Below are 19,303 nucleotides of genomic sequence, written 5' to 3'. Positions count from 1 at the left end.
TAAAATTATAAAATTTCTAATTGTTCCGGCAATTGCCGTGCTTCTGATATTCAAATTAATGGCAAATTATTAAATTGTTTTTAAAGCTAACAGAGTAGTCCTATTAATGTCATTTATGTGAGTCTGAATAAAGTATAATAAAAACGAAATTTACCTTCATTTGCGCCTAATAAATCTAATAATCTAATAAATCTAGCTATTTCAATAAATGTCAATCGTCAGCATTTATTTTCAAATAAAATGTATATGCATAAATACAATGTAATGTTGAAAAATTGTATCATTCTTAAAATTGACCTGTAAGTATAAATTTTACAAGTGGTAAATATTTATTGTATTTATACATACAGATGAGTATTTAAAATTTTTTAATAATTTAATCATTTGAAAATATCTAGTTCTTAATCAACTATAATTATAAATTAATTTATAAAATTACATATCTCCATAAAGAGTATATTCTTTTAGAAGAATATACTATGTATAGTATTCTTCTTTTAAATATATATTTTTTCTATTACTTTAATTACCAAATTTTTATATCGTTTTCTTTTCTTCTTATCAAAATTTAATTGAAATGCTGCTTGAACAGATAAATAATACTAACGAAATTATTAAGGATATTAATGAAAATAACAAATAAGATAAATGTACAGAAATTGGCATTTAATTTCAACTATAAAATGTAAAACACAAACAATATTACATATACTCTCTATTGAGAAAAAAAGGTAATGCAACAAACCTGCATTCATAAAAAAAAATTTCTTAAAATTGCAATATTATAAAGTATGTAAGATTCAAAATAAAATAAATAAATCGATTAATTTACTGTTCATTAAATAGGTTACATGTATAGTTGAAAAAGTAATAATAACAAAGCAAATACGTACATAATAGTTTTTTGCAAAAAATTTCATGCTATAAAATTGCGTAAAGTTAAATTTGCAGGATTTTCAAAATTAATTAATATAACATACTCTCTCAATCTCTCTCTCTTTTTAGAGGACTTGTAAATAAGTCAAGCCATCGATTTCAAATTCCTTATTTTTTTATGTATCTTGTAATAGTACAGTATAATATGAATTTAGTTAATAATATTAAATATTATTTTTTTATATGCATTGTGTGAACGGGTAAATTACAGGCGCGATTAGCTGATTACTTTTGTAAAAGCACTACCTTTTTCACATTTTTTATTTTTACCGATTCTCGTCTGATATTATATCTTTTATTCTCTTTATTCTTGTCCTCTTTTTTCGAAGTTTATAAAATTTAAATTCTTAATAATCTCGCGCGTGGACCTATTTTTTCATCATATTTTATTTAGTCTCATCTTTTAATTTATCATTTTCTTGGCATCATTAAATTGCACATCAGAAAATTTTTTCATAACATTAAGTAAATAGAAAAAAAGAAAAAAAGAAAAATGATAACGATTGAGCTAAACGTAAATATAAAAATGGCTTATGTTCTTATAAGGTTTTTGTTTATTTTTTCTCATATTTTTGATCACACAATATCGATAAAAAGAAAGAAAAAAAGGAATCAGAACAATTTTAATTCATTAATTTGCGGCTTATACACCTTAAAGGCACAAGCAACGAGTGACAGAAAATAATCAAATAATTTTTGTTTCTTCGTTCTTCAATGTTTTTCGGAATTCTGTGTAATTGTTCAAAAACTTGATTCGTTTTTGAAATTTTATATTTTTGTAACATTTGCGAAAAAAATAACCTCTAAAATTTGTTTACATTATCTACTTGCTATCTATTTGTTTAATAAAAAGAAGACAAACGAATTATTATTTTACATATGTATTTGTACATATATGTCATGTGTGCGCGCATTTATGTTTTATTCCTCGGTTATGCCTCAAATTTATGTATGTACTCGAGTAAAAGCACTAGTGCGCATATGAAAAGTTATACAGCTTGAATTTTTATTAAATTGTTGAAGTTTTGGTAGAATGTTTGTTTTTAAGTAATTTCCTACTCATACATATAATTATTTTGTCTTTTATAAACTTTTTAAATTATAAATAGAAAAATGATTATTTTTATGAAAGTTCTTATTTTATTTAGTTTATTGAATTGAAATTTATTAATGTAGATATTTTAAAGTTTTTAAGTGAACGCAATTAAATAATTTTTTACTTTTACTTATATTTAGTAATGCCACATAAAGCCCAAATTATTTTTCTTAATTTTTTTGTTCTCTTACTTTTTTTCTTTCATATCGAGAACAGGAAAATTGATTATGATTTTTAAAAATGCATTCGCACTTTATATATGTGTAAAGCAGTAACAACAACAATAACAACAATTATAATAATAATATCAAAAAGAAGGACAACAACAATATTGGAAGAAAATCAATTTTCTTATAAATTTATAAATTTATGTATAAGCATTGCCGAGGATCTAGGCAATGAACGACTGAGCTTTTGTATATTTAATCTTAAGTAAAAAGAATTTAAATACTATGTTTAAATGTAATTGCATATCAAGGAAGAGTAAAATATATTATATTACAATCAGAGGATACGTTCTTTCCGAATCAATGCCAAAAATTCGTATATGCACAGCAAAAATGATAATGTACATGTTATTCTGTATTTATTCGCAAGTATTAAGAATTATTCATACTTTATTAATCTGTATATACTGCTATTTTACTGGATACTTAAAATAAATTATTAGCTATAATAAATTAAAAGCTTATGCAACATCTAAAGTATAATAGTTATTTTAATATTTTTTTCATGATATCCCAAATATATGTAATAAAAATTACTTTGATTAATTGAACTTTAATAATATAAATTCGAAAAATTGAATACACATACTTTGAAATATGTATAAATTTATTTGAATATAATAGTACATATTTGCATCAAAGCTTCTAAATTCTATTTGTAAATTTTTTTAAATATTTAGTAGAAATAATAATAATTCTCACAAATATAAACTTTTCAGTTTACGTTTAAAATTAGATTTTTATATTACAAAATAATATACGAATTTACATCTTGCGTTATTTCGGAAAGATGAACATAATATTTATGCCACGTATCTTATACAATGGCGCTACATAACTATTTATGTCACTTTGATCCATAATGATTTATTTTTTTGTAGCAACTTATTCTATTCTAGATTAATGTGTATATTTATTCAGGGCCACGCACATGGTGATGAAAAATAGAATAATGTACGTACTCTGTGGTTATCATTTCTTCCCTTCTTTTTATGCTTCGCCCGGGTGAAGGATTAAACAAAAATTTCAAACAGAATTGGACGCGTCTAAACATTTTGAGGAAGCTGACATATGTTATTTCACTTAATTTCATTTGTTATATCTATATTTATATATATCAACATTTTAAGATTTTATAATTTTAAGATGTCTTTTCTATCTAAACTTACATTTAAACCATTATTAAATTGTTGCTTAGCTATTAATTTTATACTAATAAATTAATATTATAAATTGACCGTGATTGTTAATTAAAATAAGAAAAATAGAAAATCATAGCACTTATATAAATGTTGAATCATATGTTAAATATAAGTCTAAAGATAAATTTATAAATATCATGTGCATGAAATTATTGAACATTTCCTCTTTCTTTTTCTCACAATTTAGAAGATAGCTCGAAGTGATTATTAACTGTGTATGGTAAAATGTTCCATACAATTTTAGCAGTCATTATTTTAAATTCATATTAATATAATTTCTATCTGGGTATATCATATCCAGTTTTATTTTATATTTATAAAAAAACTCGCTAAAAACAATTTTTTGTTTGGCTTAAATTATTATTTACAACTATAAATTAAATGAAAATGAATTCATTAGCCGAAATATTTAGACGTGTCAATTTCTGATAATTACAGAAGATGCCTATTGAATTACTATTTCCTTTTGTTTCTTTTTCATATTTTCATTGAAGTAAGTCAAGAAATTTTTTTCTCAAGTATTGTAAAATTTTAATGACATTCGTTTGCAATGATCTAGGACTTTATCAATGCCACATCATTTAATATATTATTTACATCATTTAATATATTATCCCATCTTAAGATTCTATTTTTATATTTGATACTTTTATTTTCCTTTGTATTAAAAAATTGTACGAGAGTATAATATAAGTATTTGCTATAAGTTTTTTTTTAATAAGAATAACTGCTAGTTCAGTAGAATTGCATAAAAAAATTTGAAATTAATATACTTGTTCAAAAATGCGCTTTAACGTATATAATAACTATGTGTAAAGTTGTCAATACCTTCAAAATTTAAGAACAATGAATGAAGTGAATGACAATAACTATGATAATATTTTTAATATTATAATAACGTGCTGTAAGATACATAGAGGCATTTTGCGATGAAAATTAAATACTCTTAGTTCATAATGATGAGTTATGTGCTTGCTATAATTTTTATTTTTCTTAAATATGTTGATGTATATACGTATTGATATATATATGCCATTTTAATAATATTTTTATAAATTATTTTTATTTTTACATAGTAACGGTTGTAAATTAAATATGAATTTAATACTTCTTTAATACTTATATATATATATATATAGATATACACTTGCTAGATACTTCACTCAATTTTTACAAGTTTCTATTGAAGACATCAGTTCCATTTATATATCGACTACACGAGAATGAAATAAATGTAAATATTAATATTAAATTACTTTATTGTAATGGAATATTCTAATATTAATAATTCGTCCAATTTTAATATTTATTATTCTGAACAAAATTATACGCAAAGTAAATTCTGGTTAGTGTATCTGAAAATTTTTATAATTAATACAGTAATGCGGAACAATTTTTGAATAACATAAATTCTATTAAAAGTAATTATTAATATTATGATTCATATATTCCAATCTTCTGCAGTGTAGCCAATATATAAAGATGATGTATTATTTAAATATATAACATACTATATTATTATTTTGAAACAAAAAGCAAAAAACTATTAAAATCGGTGTAACCTTTTTCTCATTCTATTCCTTATTTTTTTCTTAAGAAATTTAATCTGTTTCTTTTATTAATAATCCTAATTTATTTAGTAATTTCTTTCTTTTAAATATTTTATACCTAAAAATGTAATCTTATTATTTATCCATCCAATTTGATCATTCGCAATGGAATTTTAAATAAATGGGGAACATTTTTTTTGCATTTATTAGCTCTGGGGAAAATTCTCAATTTTCCTATTTCTTAAACACTAAGCATGACAACGACTAAACAACCTCAAAATTTACGTACTTTATATTGGTTTACTTATAGCTTTATTTGTTATCACCGTATTTTTTCTCCTTATTTATTTATTGTTACTAAATTGGACGTAGCAAAAAATATCCTTCTAAGTATCTTACGTCACGTAAAAGTATGAGACGAATGTCAGATAGCAACAATACCTGAGGTAGTACGACACTTTTTACGAATTGTCTCATCGTGCGTGCGTTTTATTAAACATATTTTATTCATTAATTAATTTTTTTATTTGTTTCATGTAGTTTTTAATGTCTCGCTTGTACAGTGTCATTGTAAAAAATTGACCCGATGCAATAAATAATTTTTCCTTTTTGTCTTTATTCGTTCCGTATTTTCTTTCTTTATATATTACAATGTTTGTTTTTAAAGAAAATGACGTAAGAAGTACGAATGTGTAAGTGGAAGGCGCGGGGCGCCATATTTGTATCGGAAGCGTACAATTTGCCTTCTTAATATTTTTAACTTTATATTTGTTTCTTTCCCTCGTTTTCGTATTCATTAATTCTGATTTTAACTGTCAGCGGTTAGCTGCATTAAATATATGCATTATTTCCCGAGAAGAGTAAATTACATCGAAGATCTTGCACTTATTTTTTATTATTTACTCTGACCTTAACGTCGACATGCTACAAAAATGCACTACGAAGCTTGTCGGATCTTTAAGTATACTTCTTTTTTTTATTTTTGTGTATGTATTTTTGGTACTGGAAGCTACTTTTTTACCACAATTCGTATGATTTTTATTTACTATTTTACTTTTTTATTTTATAACTTTACAAATATTCGCATACGTAAACAATGCACACCCACGTGCACACAAGCAAACATGCATACACGCACACATTCTCTCTTTTTCTACTTTCATTATTTTATTCTTTCGCAGACAATTACAGGAGCTATTTAATACTTTGTATTTCTTTATTCCGTATAAAGCTCAAAAAATGACGATCCAATTCCATATTTATACGTTTTTACGTGTATTTTTGTATTTTCGGTATTTTATTTAATACTTATTTTTTATTTTTACCTATTTGTGAGGTTCGATGCAGATTTGTAATTCAGTTATTATGCCTCTTAATATCTTTTCTTCTTATTGATATTGATCTTATTGCTGTTTCTGCTGTAGTTATAGCCACTACTATTGTTGCAATTACAATTATTGGAAAGTATTTTTACATCACGGCGATTTATATTTGTTTCAAACAATAATGCCTCAAGTTGCTAGGACGTATGTGAACACGATCGTTGGTACAAGCCAACCGTGAAAACTGCATAAACGATGACGAGGCGTTGAGGCATCAACGAGGATTCTCATCGTCAGTATTAAATTACTCTTACTATCACTACTATTATAATTATCATGTTTTTGATGGTCGTTGCTGACGTCGTTTAGCATCTGTACCCTATTCTTATTATTACTTTTTTGTTTATTATTAGTCGTCCATTCGAAGTTGTTGCTAGTGATCTTATGCGGCGTCTTATTCGGTATCGCGCTACTGTTGATTCGTCAAACAATCATGCGACACATACGCAATACGAAAGACAAAAGGGAGAACCACGCGGTTCGAGCCCAGGTATTGTGGGATAAGAGGAGCCGCATTACAATCAGCATCGTGCCCATTTGAACGGCTTTGTGCAGCCAGTACAATCTGAAACAAATTATGTTTTAAACGCAAGTTTTATAGATATTATGCTATGAGAATATGTTAAGTTTGGTAAATATATTTGGTAAATTTATATTATAACATTAAGTCTACTAGCATAAAATATTGAAATTGATTGAAATTACAGGTAAATTTCAATTAAAATACTTCTATCAAAGTCATATTTTCTTTTATATTAAAAAAATATAAACAAATATTAGCATATATTACATAGTCTTTGAGTTTGGAGCAATATTTTTTGCTTTCAATTTATCAATATTGTTCTGGATTAGAGCACTTTCCAAGAATTTTAATTCTCAGAAAATTATAATCGTGCTAGCTCGCGAAATCGTAAACATTGATTCTGAAATTTCTCGATCATTCTAAAGCCTTTGCTTGCAAACGTCCTACAATGTTTATCTAGTCTCCTCATAGCAACGACGGTTGAAATCTCCAACCTTGCAATGCTTGCTTTCTTAGAATTCTCGAAACTTCCAAAGCTTTATTCTCGAAGTCCTGTACAAACCTCCGCATAGCAACACCTGTTCATTGTTGCCAGTTAACAAAACTGTCGTGCGGATATAAAGCAAGTTCGCGATAAGACAAGGTCTCTCTCTCTCTCTCTCTCTCTCTCTCTCTCTCTTAGTGAAGACGTCATTGCACGGAACACGGTCGGTCTTAGCAGGATCACCATGGAACAGTTGCTTTCATCAGCAGAGCTGCCACGGAGTGAACATGGCTGCCATTTCGTGTGCGTATTTAACGGGCTACTATCTAAACCGCCAAAGACAGAATATGCTGTTACTGCAGTCTGTCGCTGCATTGTGGATCCAGGCGTGCTCTTACTGTACTTACCGGACGCCGCTGTACTTGCTTGAGCTATCTAAAAGGAAACACGCTGTACTACAAGACATCACTGCATTATTACTGCCTTCTGGATAAAGACGCCACAACTACTGTTCTTCATCTACATCAAGACATCACTGCATTCTGTGCTACATCTGCATCAAGATGTTACTACGTTCTGTGCTATATCTGCATCAAGACGGCACTACATTCTATTACTGCATTCTGGATCAAGGCGCCACAACTTCTATATTATCTCTGCATCAAGACGTTACTACATTCTGTGCTACATCTGCATTAAAACACCAACACGTAGAATTACACAAGGAGTGTCCAGAGATTTATGACCTGTCACTTCTCAGTGTAGTAACCCTTCACCAAGCGCACTACGCCAAGAGGACCCGGAGATTTACAATCTCCAACCTCGACTTGTAGTGCATGCTACCTCCACGTATAAAACTACTACGCTACGGCAAAATCTCAACGATTCTCACCATCAATAATCAATAAAACTCAATAAATTTCACGAAAATAAAATGCGTTGATTACTGAATTGAATCATTAGCCTTTCACTTATTCACACTTTTCCACCAGTAAAATGATGGACATGGTCTAATCGAACCAATTGGTCCTTCGACCACTGGGTGACTGGAATTCCGGATAGATATTTTAAAATATTTTTATTATAAATCTTAAAACTATTATAAAGACTAAAGAAAGATTAATTCTATATAAAATTAATATTGTCAATAAACACATAAATATTACATCATTAAAATGCTATAAAATATATTATGTTATAATTAAAAAAAGTGATTACGCCTAAAATAGTTAGAGTTTAAGATTTCAAAATTTATTTTACCTCATAATATGAGTACGAGCAGCTGGCAGTGTTTCAGGACTCTCCTTGAGTATGAATTGCCTTATTCCGAGAATGTAATTTTCAAGATAAGAGGGCCAATGTATTTCTCGTACATCGAACATGAAGGTTTCTCTATCTTCCGCACTAAGTTCTTGTCCCAGTCGTTTGACGTTCTCGTCCTTGAATCTCCACTGTTGTGTGCTAAAGTACTCGAGGCACTTGGCAGCCTTATCGAGCTTCGCCTGGATGCGCACCATTATCGGTTTCCGACCGCGCAAATTTGCAAGCAAATCAAGGGTGTATGCGGGTACAAGGTGCTGAAAGGTGACGCAGATGCGATTGAGGTAGGCTGAGTTCCGGCAGCGTCCACCCGGATACCAGATCGCTCCATTCGTTGGGTACATACGGCTATACTTAAATGACAAATCCACGAAGTGTTTCCAGGTGATTGGATTCTGTTGACCAGTGCTACAGTTATATACGGTGATGGAGTCCGTACGGTGAATGGCTGTTCGCCACGCTGCTACAATCATCAAATTAATTACTATATCCACAGGCACGAGGTCAGCAACTTTGTCTTCGTGGCACAGCATTGTTCTATAGGATAACAAAATAATTTTTAGTTATGACATTTTCATTTTTGGGGAGATAAATTATTCATAAAAGAAGAAAATGATCCAAATTAAGAATCGTTCGAAAAAAAGTGATTGTGCAAAAGAAAACGCTTATTTTTCATACTACTCCAAATGTCAGAAATTAAATATGTTATTTAACTAAAGTAGCTACATGAAAAATTTATATTTAAATCAATATTAATGATTAAAAATTTGGTTTTAATATTATTAAAATTTCATTATTTTTTAAATATCTTTATTATTATTTTATAGGGTATTTTGGGCTTAGATTCTTAAATAGTTATCATCTACTCAATATTTTTGAAAAAAATGTTTACGTTTTTTAAATATTTGTATTAATTTGATTTTCTTCATAAATAAAACGATATATTTAATAGCAATAATAATTTGTATTAATAATTCAATGGTTGTGAAATGTATATTGTAGCTATAAACATTTTCCTCCTAAAGACAAAAGAAATGTGTATTGGAAAGTAACTCAATAAAATTTGAGATTTGAAGAAGGAAGCAAGGAATGTTCGATAAATGAGAGATGACCAGTTCATACCTGAAGAAGCCTTTACCAGCCGCAGCGATGATACCGGTGGGTCCATTCCAATTGTCGACCCATCCGGCTACAGGTTCGCGAAAGGATGACAACACGATAGACGGCCTTACGATAGCGACGGGCAGACTACCGCTGTCCGTTTGAAGCATACTCTCTGCTAGAGCTTTTGTAAATGTATAGGTGTTGGGCCTGTTGGCTATCAGTTTAGGAGTCAGCTCTTCGACGAGGCCGTCATCCATCCAAGAGGTGCATGCTATTATCTGCTCCGGACAATGGGGCGCTGGATAGATTAATTCGTCGACATCTGTGCGGTCACAATTACAGTATGCTGTCGATACGTGGATAAGCGCCTATGGCATAAAACCCATATATAAAAATGAGTTGTTTCTTTCGTTTAAATTTAAATGTATAATTAATTCAGCCTTATAAGTTTAATGATGTAATTGTATGATGTAATTTAATGATTTAATTGTAATTTAATGGTGTAAATGGCTAAATGACACGCATATCAATAGCTCATAAAAAAATTTTAATTATTATAATATGATTTTAAAAAGTTAAAAAATCAATTTTTAAAAATAGATGGATTTCAAAAATGTATACAAATAAGCAAATACTGGACATTTTTCAGATATAAGTCGAAAACAGCAAATGTACACTTTCTAGAAAATTCATGCTGTATGGAAACAAATATATAATTATCGGCGATTATCAGCGTTATAGATAATGGATATCAATAAAATCACTGAATTATAGTGAAAATATTTAATTTTTTATGTAAATTTAAATTAAAAATTAACTTTTAATTAAATGCCAATAATTATGTAAAAATAAGTATGATCTCGTAATCAATTAATGTAAATTATCCTAAATCGATGAAACAAATTTATAATATGAATCATGTAATATTAGTTGATATAAATATATCTACTTAAGAATCTAAGCTTTCTTGCTTTATTATGATACAGTAAAAGATTATTTAAAGGATTTTTATTAACAAAATTTTTAATTTTATATAAACTAATTAAATTTTTCAATAATTATTTTATTTATTGTTATTTATTTTTATTATTATGCGCCTATTCTTATGATAATATATAACAGAGAGTTCTTTTACTTATTATGCAGCTCTTTACTCACTTAAAGTATTGCTAATGTTTTTAAAATATTTTTGTTGAATATATTATTAATTAATTTTGATAGCTTTTAAATGAAACAAAGACTTAAACAAAATTACGTACAGTGATTTATATAAATATTATATAGAATTTAGTGAAAATACATAATTATCCTCCATACTATGTGGTGAGTCAAAGTAATTCTTAAATATTGTTATATAATTCTTAATTAGCTTAAATTGAATTTCTTCGTTACTTTTATACATAATCTAGAGTATATAATTTAACGTAAGTCATTATTTTTATTTTATTTAACTTACTAATTTTCTATAATATGAATGAAATTGCATATTTTTATAAGCTCTATAGATATATAATTTAATTAAAAGATATCAGACTACAATTTTTTTCACATAGTATATGCATCATACATGATAACATATTATTTAAATTTTGAATAATGATTTCTTTATCAAACTGAATAAGTTTATGGAAATTTTTATTTAATATATATTAATAATACAGAACTTGAATCCAAAAAATTAATCTTAAATATTAACCTACTAAATATTAATTTTTCCCCTTATACGAATATTTTTTTAAATTATATAAGAAATGCATGAATGTATAACATTTCTTAAGTAATTCAATATAATTTATATTTATCTATTTTTATTATGATATTAATTGAAAATAAAAGTACTTTAATTATGTATATTAATTAAGCATCTTTATTTGTTAAAGTAGTTGTTTATAGATAAAAAATAAAGAAATTTAAATCTATAGATTTTGTCAAATATAATTTAAAAATAAAAGTTTTTTTTTCAAATTTAATCAATTAAAAGTGAATATTTATGATTACATATATAAATGTATGTCAATAAATTTCTGATAGTATGATTATTTATTATATTAAACGTAATAATTTAAATTTAAAAATGATATTTATCAATTTACTGTTAGTATACCATTATTAAAAAAGTAGATATGTATCAAACAAATTATAGAATTACATGGTATTTGGATTATTTAAAAGTAATAATTTGAATATCAATGAGTGTAGCTTATAATTTTGTTGTAGGGCTTTGAATGATGAAATATCACAAAAATAAATATAAAGGTAGCATAGTTCAAATTACATAATTTAATCAAACGTCAATAATGAATTTAAATGAAAATATTTAAATTATTTATTTGAATTAAATTATTCAAAAGAAGTTTTATTTAGTAGTATATAAAGTAAAAATAGTATTAATATGAAAATAATAGTATTTTGACAAAATCATCTCAAATAATGCTGTATGAGATAATTAATTATTATTGAAAAGGATTCCTGATGTTATTCAGTGACGGTGGAAGTGATAAAATACGAGTCTGCAACTGATGCATGTAATATATTATATTAACATTTATATATTAATAAATGTTGTAGTTTCACCTCAAGATTATGCATGCGGTGGCAGAGCTGGACGAGACGTTTTGTGCCGAGCATATTAATGGTGACAGAGAGTTTAAGAGCCTCATCGAACTTTACAGTTGCAGCCGAGTGAAATACCACGGAAACGCAGCGAATGAGAAGTTCCTGGTCAGCGTCGGAAATTCCCAGCTCAGATTCTGTGACATCGCCGGCCACTGGCACGATTTTCAATAATTTTCCGGGACAGTTCTGACGCAGCTTTTCGAACAGCTGCAATTTTGAGTCCTTAGTTATCTTTAATTTAGTTAATTGTAATTAAAAGTTCAACTTTGCTGAATACTATATAAGCATTGTAGCGATAGGCGAAAAAAGGATACGAAATTTATGTAAAATGGAATGTACAATTGTAATTTGTTCTATCATATCGACTGTACAATAACAAATAGTTCAAAATAAATTTTGGACCTGATACGAATTAAACTTTCTATTTGGAAACAATTATTTCTTTTGTACTTAATTTTATTGCAATTATATTTTTTAATATATATATAATATTTATGTGATAACCTATAAATATTTGATATGACTAAATTTTTTTATAATTATTATCAAGGTTTTTGTTGATATGTACGCATATGAAATATAATCGACGGCGAATGAGGGTCAATATTATACATTACAATAATTTAATCATAGTTTCTCGATATATTTGGACATTAAAATTTTTTTTATTCAATCCAGAGTTTATTATTTTGCTAATTGGACAAATTAAATACTGATTTTTAAACAGACTGTCATTTTTTCTATTTATGATACTTTTTATATTTTAACTATTGTATATTAGTATATTAAATATAGATATAGTGTATTAAATATTTTAAATCGTTTTCATTATTTGTTAGTTTTGGGACGGTAAAAATATAAATTGATTACGGCAAAATACTATTTTTCTGCAAAATTATGGTATATACATATATTTATTCTAAATAATTCTTTTAAAATTTAATTTAAATGTATAATTGAAAATTATAATGCTTGTCATCATTAGCATTATCATTATTGAAATATAGTATATATTGTGAAAAACGTATATGTAGGTATTTAAAAAATCATAATTTAATTATTTATAAATTAATCTAATCGCCTATCGGCAGCATCAACAATGCCGATTAAATTTTTATATATACCTTTCGAACTTGTAAGTGTGACGATATTCTTAGTTAAAAATTCCATTTAAAATTCTTTTATGTTTTGAAATTTTAAGTAATTTGTTACAATATAGCTTGTATACTTTTAGCTGGTTTTTATTGATTCTCAGGCGTTGGTAATCGTTTTTACAGCATTATCTAACACGGAGGATTTATATATGGCTTAAGAATTTTATAATATATAGATAATATAGAGTGAACATACCGGTGCATCAAGGAGCTTTCGTAGCCTCTGCTGCACGTTCTGACCTCTTTTGGGTCTCATAAGGAGATAAATATTCTTGATATCGGGGCAGGACCGTAGAAGCTTTTCTACGAGGACTTTACCCATAAAGCCAGTGCCACCAGTGATGAAGATTGAACGATGTCGATAGAAGTCCTTAACGGAGGTGTAACCAATCCCGGGCATGGTAGCCATCTTCTATGTTTAATGTCAGTAACGTTTGTTGTATTGAGTGACTGATCCGTGTCGATAGTGATGTAAGCAGAAAAGTAACAAAGCTCAAGAGATTCGGGGGTAGATAATCAGCGACGGGAAGTCACTGAAGGAAAGCTGGCTTTTTTGAGAAGTTTCTTCAAGCCAGTCTCTTCTTTGATGTTTGCTTTTCTAGGTGCGCTGATACGTCGTTGCCAAGTTGTGGCGTCAACGTTCATTTCGCATTTATATCCGTATCACCCCTAAAAGCATATACCCTTTTCTTTTATATTCAGTTATTTGTAATTATTGAAGTTATCCTACAAATCATTAATATATCGCCATTGATTGGTGTTGGTATTATGTAGTTACATTAATTAAGGAGAATTAGTACAGAAGATTAATTCTGATTTTGATGATACGGTACACTTAAACATATAATATGATAATTATAATAGTTTGTTTTATATAACTACAAGATTAAATAACTTATATGTGTATTAAATAAATTTTCTAAATACTTTATTCTTCAATTTAATTATACTTAGAATAATTCAATTCTCACCTAAAATTATCGTTAATATCAATATTATTGATTTCATATCACTCATTATAGAAAAAGGGCTTTCCTTATTTTTTATTTACCTAAAAATTTATGTATGATTTATTAATTTGAACAAAATTATTCATTTTATAAAATTGTTATAAAAATGTATATAATTATGTTTTTTTTTTTTAGATTTATTTACATTCCATTAATTTTCCTCTGACATAATGACAATTCATTATCTAGAATTATTGTATTGTAACTAATCACCCAAGTTATTATATTAGAATGACTATATTTACATTATTTCGGATTGATTTCTATTTTATGTTATACTAATTTTTAAATAAGAAAGAGTTTTATTATTATTACCACTTTTTATATAAAATTTAGATAAAAAATATAGATTTGCTTAGCTATTATTTAGATTTTCTTAATTTTATTTTCATTTAAATTAATTAAAATGTTTTTATTAGTTATAAAATTTAGAGTAATTTCTTTCCTTTATTCTTGCGTATCTGAAAATATTTATATATTAAACTGAATAATAATGTTACAAATTTAAGAATCTGTTTATAATTAAAGTAAGAAAAAAATTATGAATAATATAATTTAATTTTTTATGAGAAATACCTGCATATAATTTTGTGAGTTATAATATAAGTTATAAATAAGAGAATATAAGTTATAATACTTAAATATCTTTAGAAATAATAATTTTTATAAGCGAAACCTAAAGTTTATGGAAAATGAATAAAATCAATTAGTATTAACTAATTATTAATTAAGATGGATACAGCTTAAAAGTAACTTCAGAAAAATAAAATTACTAACTGAATGTTTGCAGAAAACATTAAAAAACATTGCTTAACTTTTCTTTGAGATCCTGATTTAATACTATTTCGACATGTAAAAAAGCAAAAAAAATAGACCTTACGATTTTTTAAATAAATGTTAAAGCACACGAAAATGTAAATGAAAATGTAATGAACTGTTAATCTCATATCCGTTTTATTTAAGGTTTTGCAACTTATAATGCAGAATTTCACTATAGTTTGTTAGCATTGCATCGTTGATGGTTGTTTCGTCGATATTCAGAAGATTAGCGTTTCGGCGCACGCGTCGATGAATCTAGAAGTCGAAGGATCTGACGTCGTTGAACTTGAAAAGGATCGATCTGGCCCGTAAGAGACATTGACATGGAAAAAGGCGCGGCTACTGCGGTGATAGTACACACATAAAGATCAGTCTTCTAGGCCCATAAAACCGCAATTATCGTTTCGCAACTTCATTCAAGGAAATATTCTGTTAACATTGCTTGGTTGAGAGAACTCGCAAATATTTTACAAAAGGATCCAAAAGTTTTTAATAGTGGGTAATCAATGTAAAAGTTTGTAAATGTGGGTATGCTTAATGGAGTATTGCAAAGATTAGATTTGGTGCTAAGTGGAATAATTTGCTGTGATGAAAGAGAAAATATGAAGCAATAAATTTTATTTCAATCTTAATGTGAAAACTTGATCAATAACTAATATTTAACAATAATTTCATTAATTGTCAAATAATATAGTACTGCATATTGCATATATTACAATAATTTTTATAATAAATAATTGATCAGTATATTAATATTACATTTAATTCTTAAAAAATCAATACTGTGATAGTTTAATTATTTCGAATATTGAATTTAAATAGCTTAAGAACTATTAAAAAATAGTATATCTTTTTAATTTTAATATTCACACGTTATAGTTTCTTACAAAATTTTGTTCATACAAGCTGCAATCAAAATATACCAGTTTAATCAATTCAATCAATTCAATATTTTTTATCAAATTTAATTACAATAGATAATTTTTCTTTATTGTTGAATTATTGAGCAATTATCAGATAAAATGTATGGTTAATTTTATCAAATTGAATCTTTCACGTGATAGATAAAATTATTAAATTCATAACAGAATTAAAGTAAAGCAACACTTTAATCTGAACTTGAATTGATCTGAAAAGATCAAGAAGTCTGAAGTCAAATTGGCTATCGATGAAATAACGAAGAGTGAAAATAGCAGTATAACTCTACAAGTTCGAAGACTTTCAAATTTAATTACTGTTGCAAAGTAGAAAAGAAAACACACATAATTTGTTCATTGAAATATAGAAAAGTTCATGCAATTCGTTTTTCATCGAAATATTTAAAATATTCTTGAATTCACGTCAATTATTGAATTTGACATGATTATTAAAATCGATTCACAATTTATCTAGATAATTTTTCTCGAATTCATCAGATCTTTTTTTCTTATTGTTTTACGATATATTTTATTTACAATTGTAAATTAAACAATTTATACAATTGTTACAGCTCTTAGAAATTATTATTTTACAAATCATTTTATTTTATTTAAACTAAGTTTCTAAGTTAATAAGATATTAATTTATTAGAACAACTTTAATGACAAAAAGCTATGCTTATAAAGAAAATCTGTTACTATTCAAGCTATTTCATAATTAAGCCAAAAAAATTTATCAAAATATTATGTTAATACGAATAATATTACATTATAAAATTATTCAATTTTATATAAATATTTTTAATCAGCTTCTTTTATAGTTCAAAGCAATTTAAATTACAAGTAAAATAAATTTTTAAACTTATAAAATAAAAAATGCATTAAAAATTTTATATTTTACACCTGTCTTTAAATATTTAAAAATTTAGATACAGGAAAAATACATTATTATTAATTACTTTTGAAAAATCACTAAAATAAATACTTCTATAAGTGATGGAAGAAATGATACAATCCTGGGTAATGAAATTCATGAAAATATGGAAGTAGGAAAAAACTAGGGAATAATGTTTTATGTTATATGTACATAATAAAGCTTGTATATCAATATAAGATACAGTTTCTTGATTATTTTATGTTTCATTATATACTGGTTCGAAAATAAAACAGATTTCACTGCACTACGTAAGAAATGCAATTCTATGTGTGAAAGGGTACAGGAGTTTCTTTACTATAAAAAGCCTATTGACAGAGTCATCATTTTAAGACAATAAGAATACACATTTGTTATAATAATTAAATATTTATTTATTTCTTTAAGTATAAAAATATATTATTTGTCATTATTTTTCCGAAGATATTAAGATTAAAAATCGAAAACAAAAATAACGACAAGAATAGATTTTGTTATTTTGTAGAAACATTTACTTGATGAGTTTTTAACATTAATCCAGTGTTTTAAATTTTTATCAGTTGTGAAAATTATATTTCTTTTTAACTAAAAAATAAATAATTTTTCTATAATAGTACTGAATGTTTGAAAAAATATGTTAATGAAATTAGTAGGTTTTTAAAGAAAGCCCAGAGTAACTTTTTAGATAGTTATAGCATATTAATTAAACGCGAAGAAGGTAATCTAATAAAAATAAAAAATTCAAGGATTGGAACGAATAAAGTAGATAAAATGTAAGCCAATTATATCTTATTTATACAACTGAGTATTTTACTGCAACCATTTATTCAACGTGTTAAATATTCAATGTTTTGTTTAACGTAACATGTAAAGAATAATTTGTTGGAAACAAATTAAAATTGTAGAGTTCAAGAAATAAACATCAAACAACACTTAACATGCAATAACTTAAGTTGAAAAGAAAAGTACTAATAATTCATGTAAAAATCACTAGCAGTGTGAAAAGCTGATAAGCAACAGAAGAAAGCCATGTAATGTATATAATTGCAATTTATTAGAGCTCACATGGCTTTGAGAGTTGCGTAACAGAAGCTGGGACGAAGAAAGCTATAGAGTTTCGCCGTTAAAACCGAACATACACAAGCGTTGCGTGTTTGGGACAATGGACACTTAAATTCACGTATGCGAAAATTCAACGGGACTTCTCAAAGGAACAGCTACTTTCAGTTACCGTACATATAGATGGATTTAAACAAATCTTAATCTAGCGTCCATTCTCTCCCTTTCCCCTGTTGGTCCTTTTATTCCGATTTTAATTTTTTATCGGTCCTTTTATCGGTCCAGAAAGCGGACGAGGAGTCGACCCAGTTATCTACGCGAATTAAAGTGCGCACGCGTGACTTCTGATCTCGTCAATGAAAACATGTACATGCGACCGCTCTATATTTTCAAACTCCTCGGGAATTTGCTCCTGGAGTCACTACTGTTGGTTCCCATGCTTTCCCTTTCGATTTTTAACCTTTTTACAATTTTTTTTCAATAATTCTCTTTGATTATGGGCTATTTCGTACGCTTTTACGAATTCTTCTTGTTTATTCTTCGTGTGCAGCAAAGAAACATTTTTTATTTTAAATCTTGAATATTTATTTAAAAATAATAATGATTAAAGATTTAATTTATTCTAAAATAACACATTCTAACTGTTAACTGTTAACACAACATGTTAACTGTTTAAATAAAATTATTTTAGTAAAAATTGTGCTCAAAAGTAGACACAAAATGCTCTAGTTTTACTGCAGTGAATGTTCCATTTATGTTCAAATATATCTATCCTCTTAAAGTTTTCGATAAATACTTTGAAATTATTGTAGAACAAAATGTTTAATAAATGAAATAAATTTCTTTCAGATTATAATATACATGAAAATATTAAATAACTTCCAATATTAATCTATTATTTTAAGACAATTTGAAATCACAAATTTTTGTATTGATTAATTTTTAATCTTATATTTTTCGCAATTAACTCATTTAATTACAAATTTAATAT

At 26.7% G+C, this 19,303-nt stretch overlaps 1 protein-coding gene across 3 annotated transcripts in view; it reads right to left on the bottom strand.

Annotated features, from left to right (window-relative positions):
* Positions 1-5,720: 5,720 nt before the first annotated feature.
* LOC105360651 (fatty acyl-CoA reductase 1) overlaps positions 5,721-19,303 on the bottom strand; it is a 38,280-nt gene continuing 24,697 nt past the window's right edge. For 2 of the 3 annotated variants that reach the window (XM_011497613.1, XM_011497614.1), the window contains 5 exons: positions 13,791-14,263; positions 12,399-12,647; positions 9,843-10,192; positions 8,661-9,257; positions 5,721-6,958 (listed from right to left, as the gene is read on the bottom strand). In XM_011497613.1, coding sequence (XP_011495915.1) covers positions 6,817-6,958; positions 8,661-9,257; positions 9,843-10,192; positions 12,399-12,647; positions 13,791-14,003 — 1,551 coding nt within the window. In that variant the 5' untranslated portion in view covers positions 14,004-14,263 and the 3' untranslated portion in view covers positions 5,721-6,816. The remainder of the gene's footprint in view (positions 6,959-8,660; positions 9,258-9,842; positions 10,193-12,398; positions 12,648-13,790; positions 14,264-19,303) is intronic. The other variant, XM_011497615.1, reaches the window with a different exon arrangement.

The sequence above is a fragment of the Ceratosolen solmsi genome, unplaced genomic scaffold (genome assembly GCF_000503995.2).
Source record: "Ceratosolen solmsi marchali unplaced genomic scaffold, CerSol_1.0 scaffold47, whole genome shotgun sequence".
NCBI lineage: Eukaryota > Metazoa > Arthropoda > Insecta > Hymenoptera > Agaonidae > Ceratosolen > Ceratosolen solmsi.
This window is presented reverse-complemented; position numbering and strand designations above follow the sequence as displayed.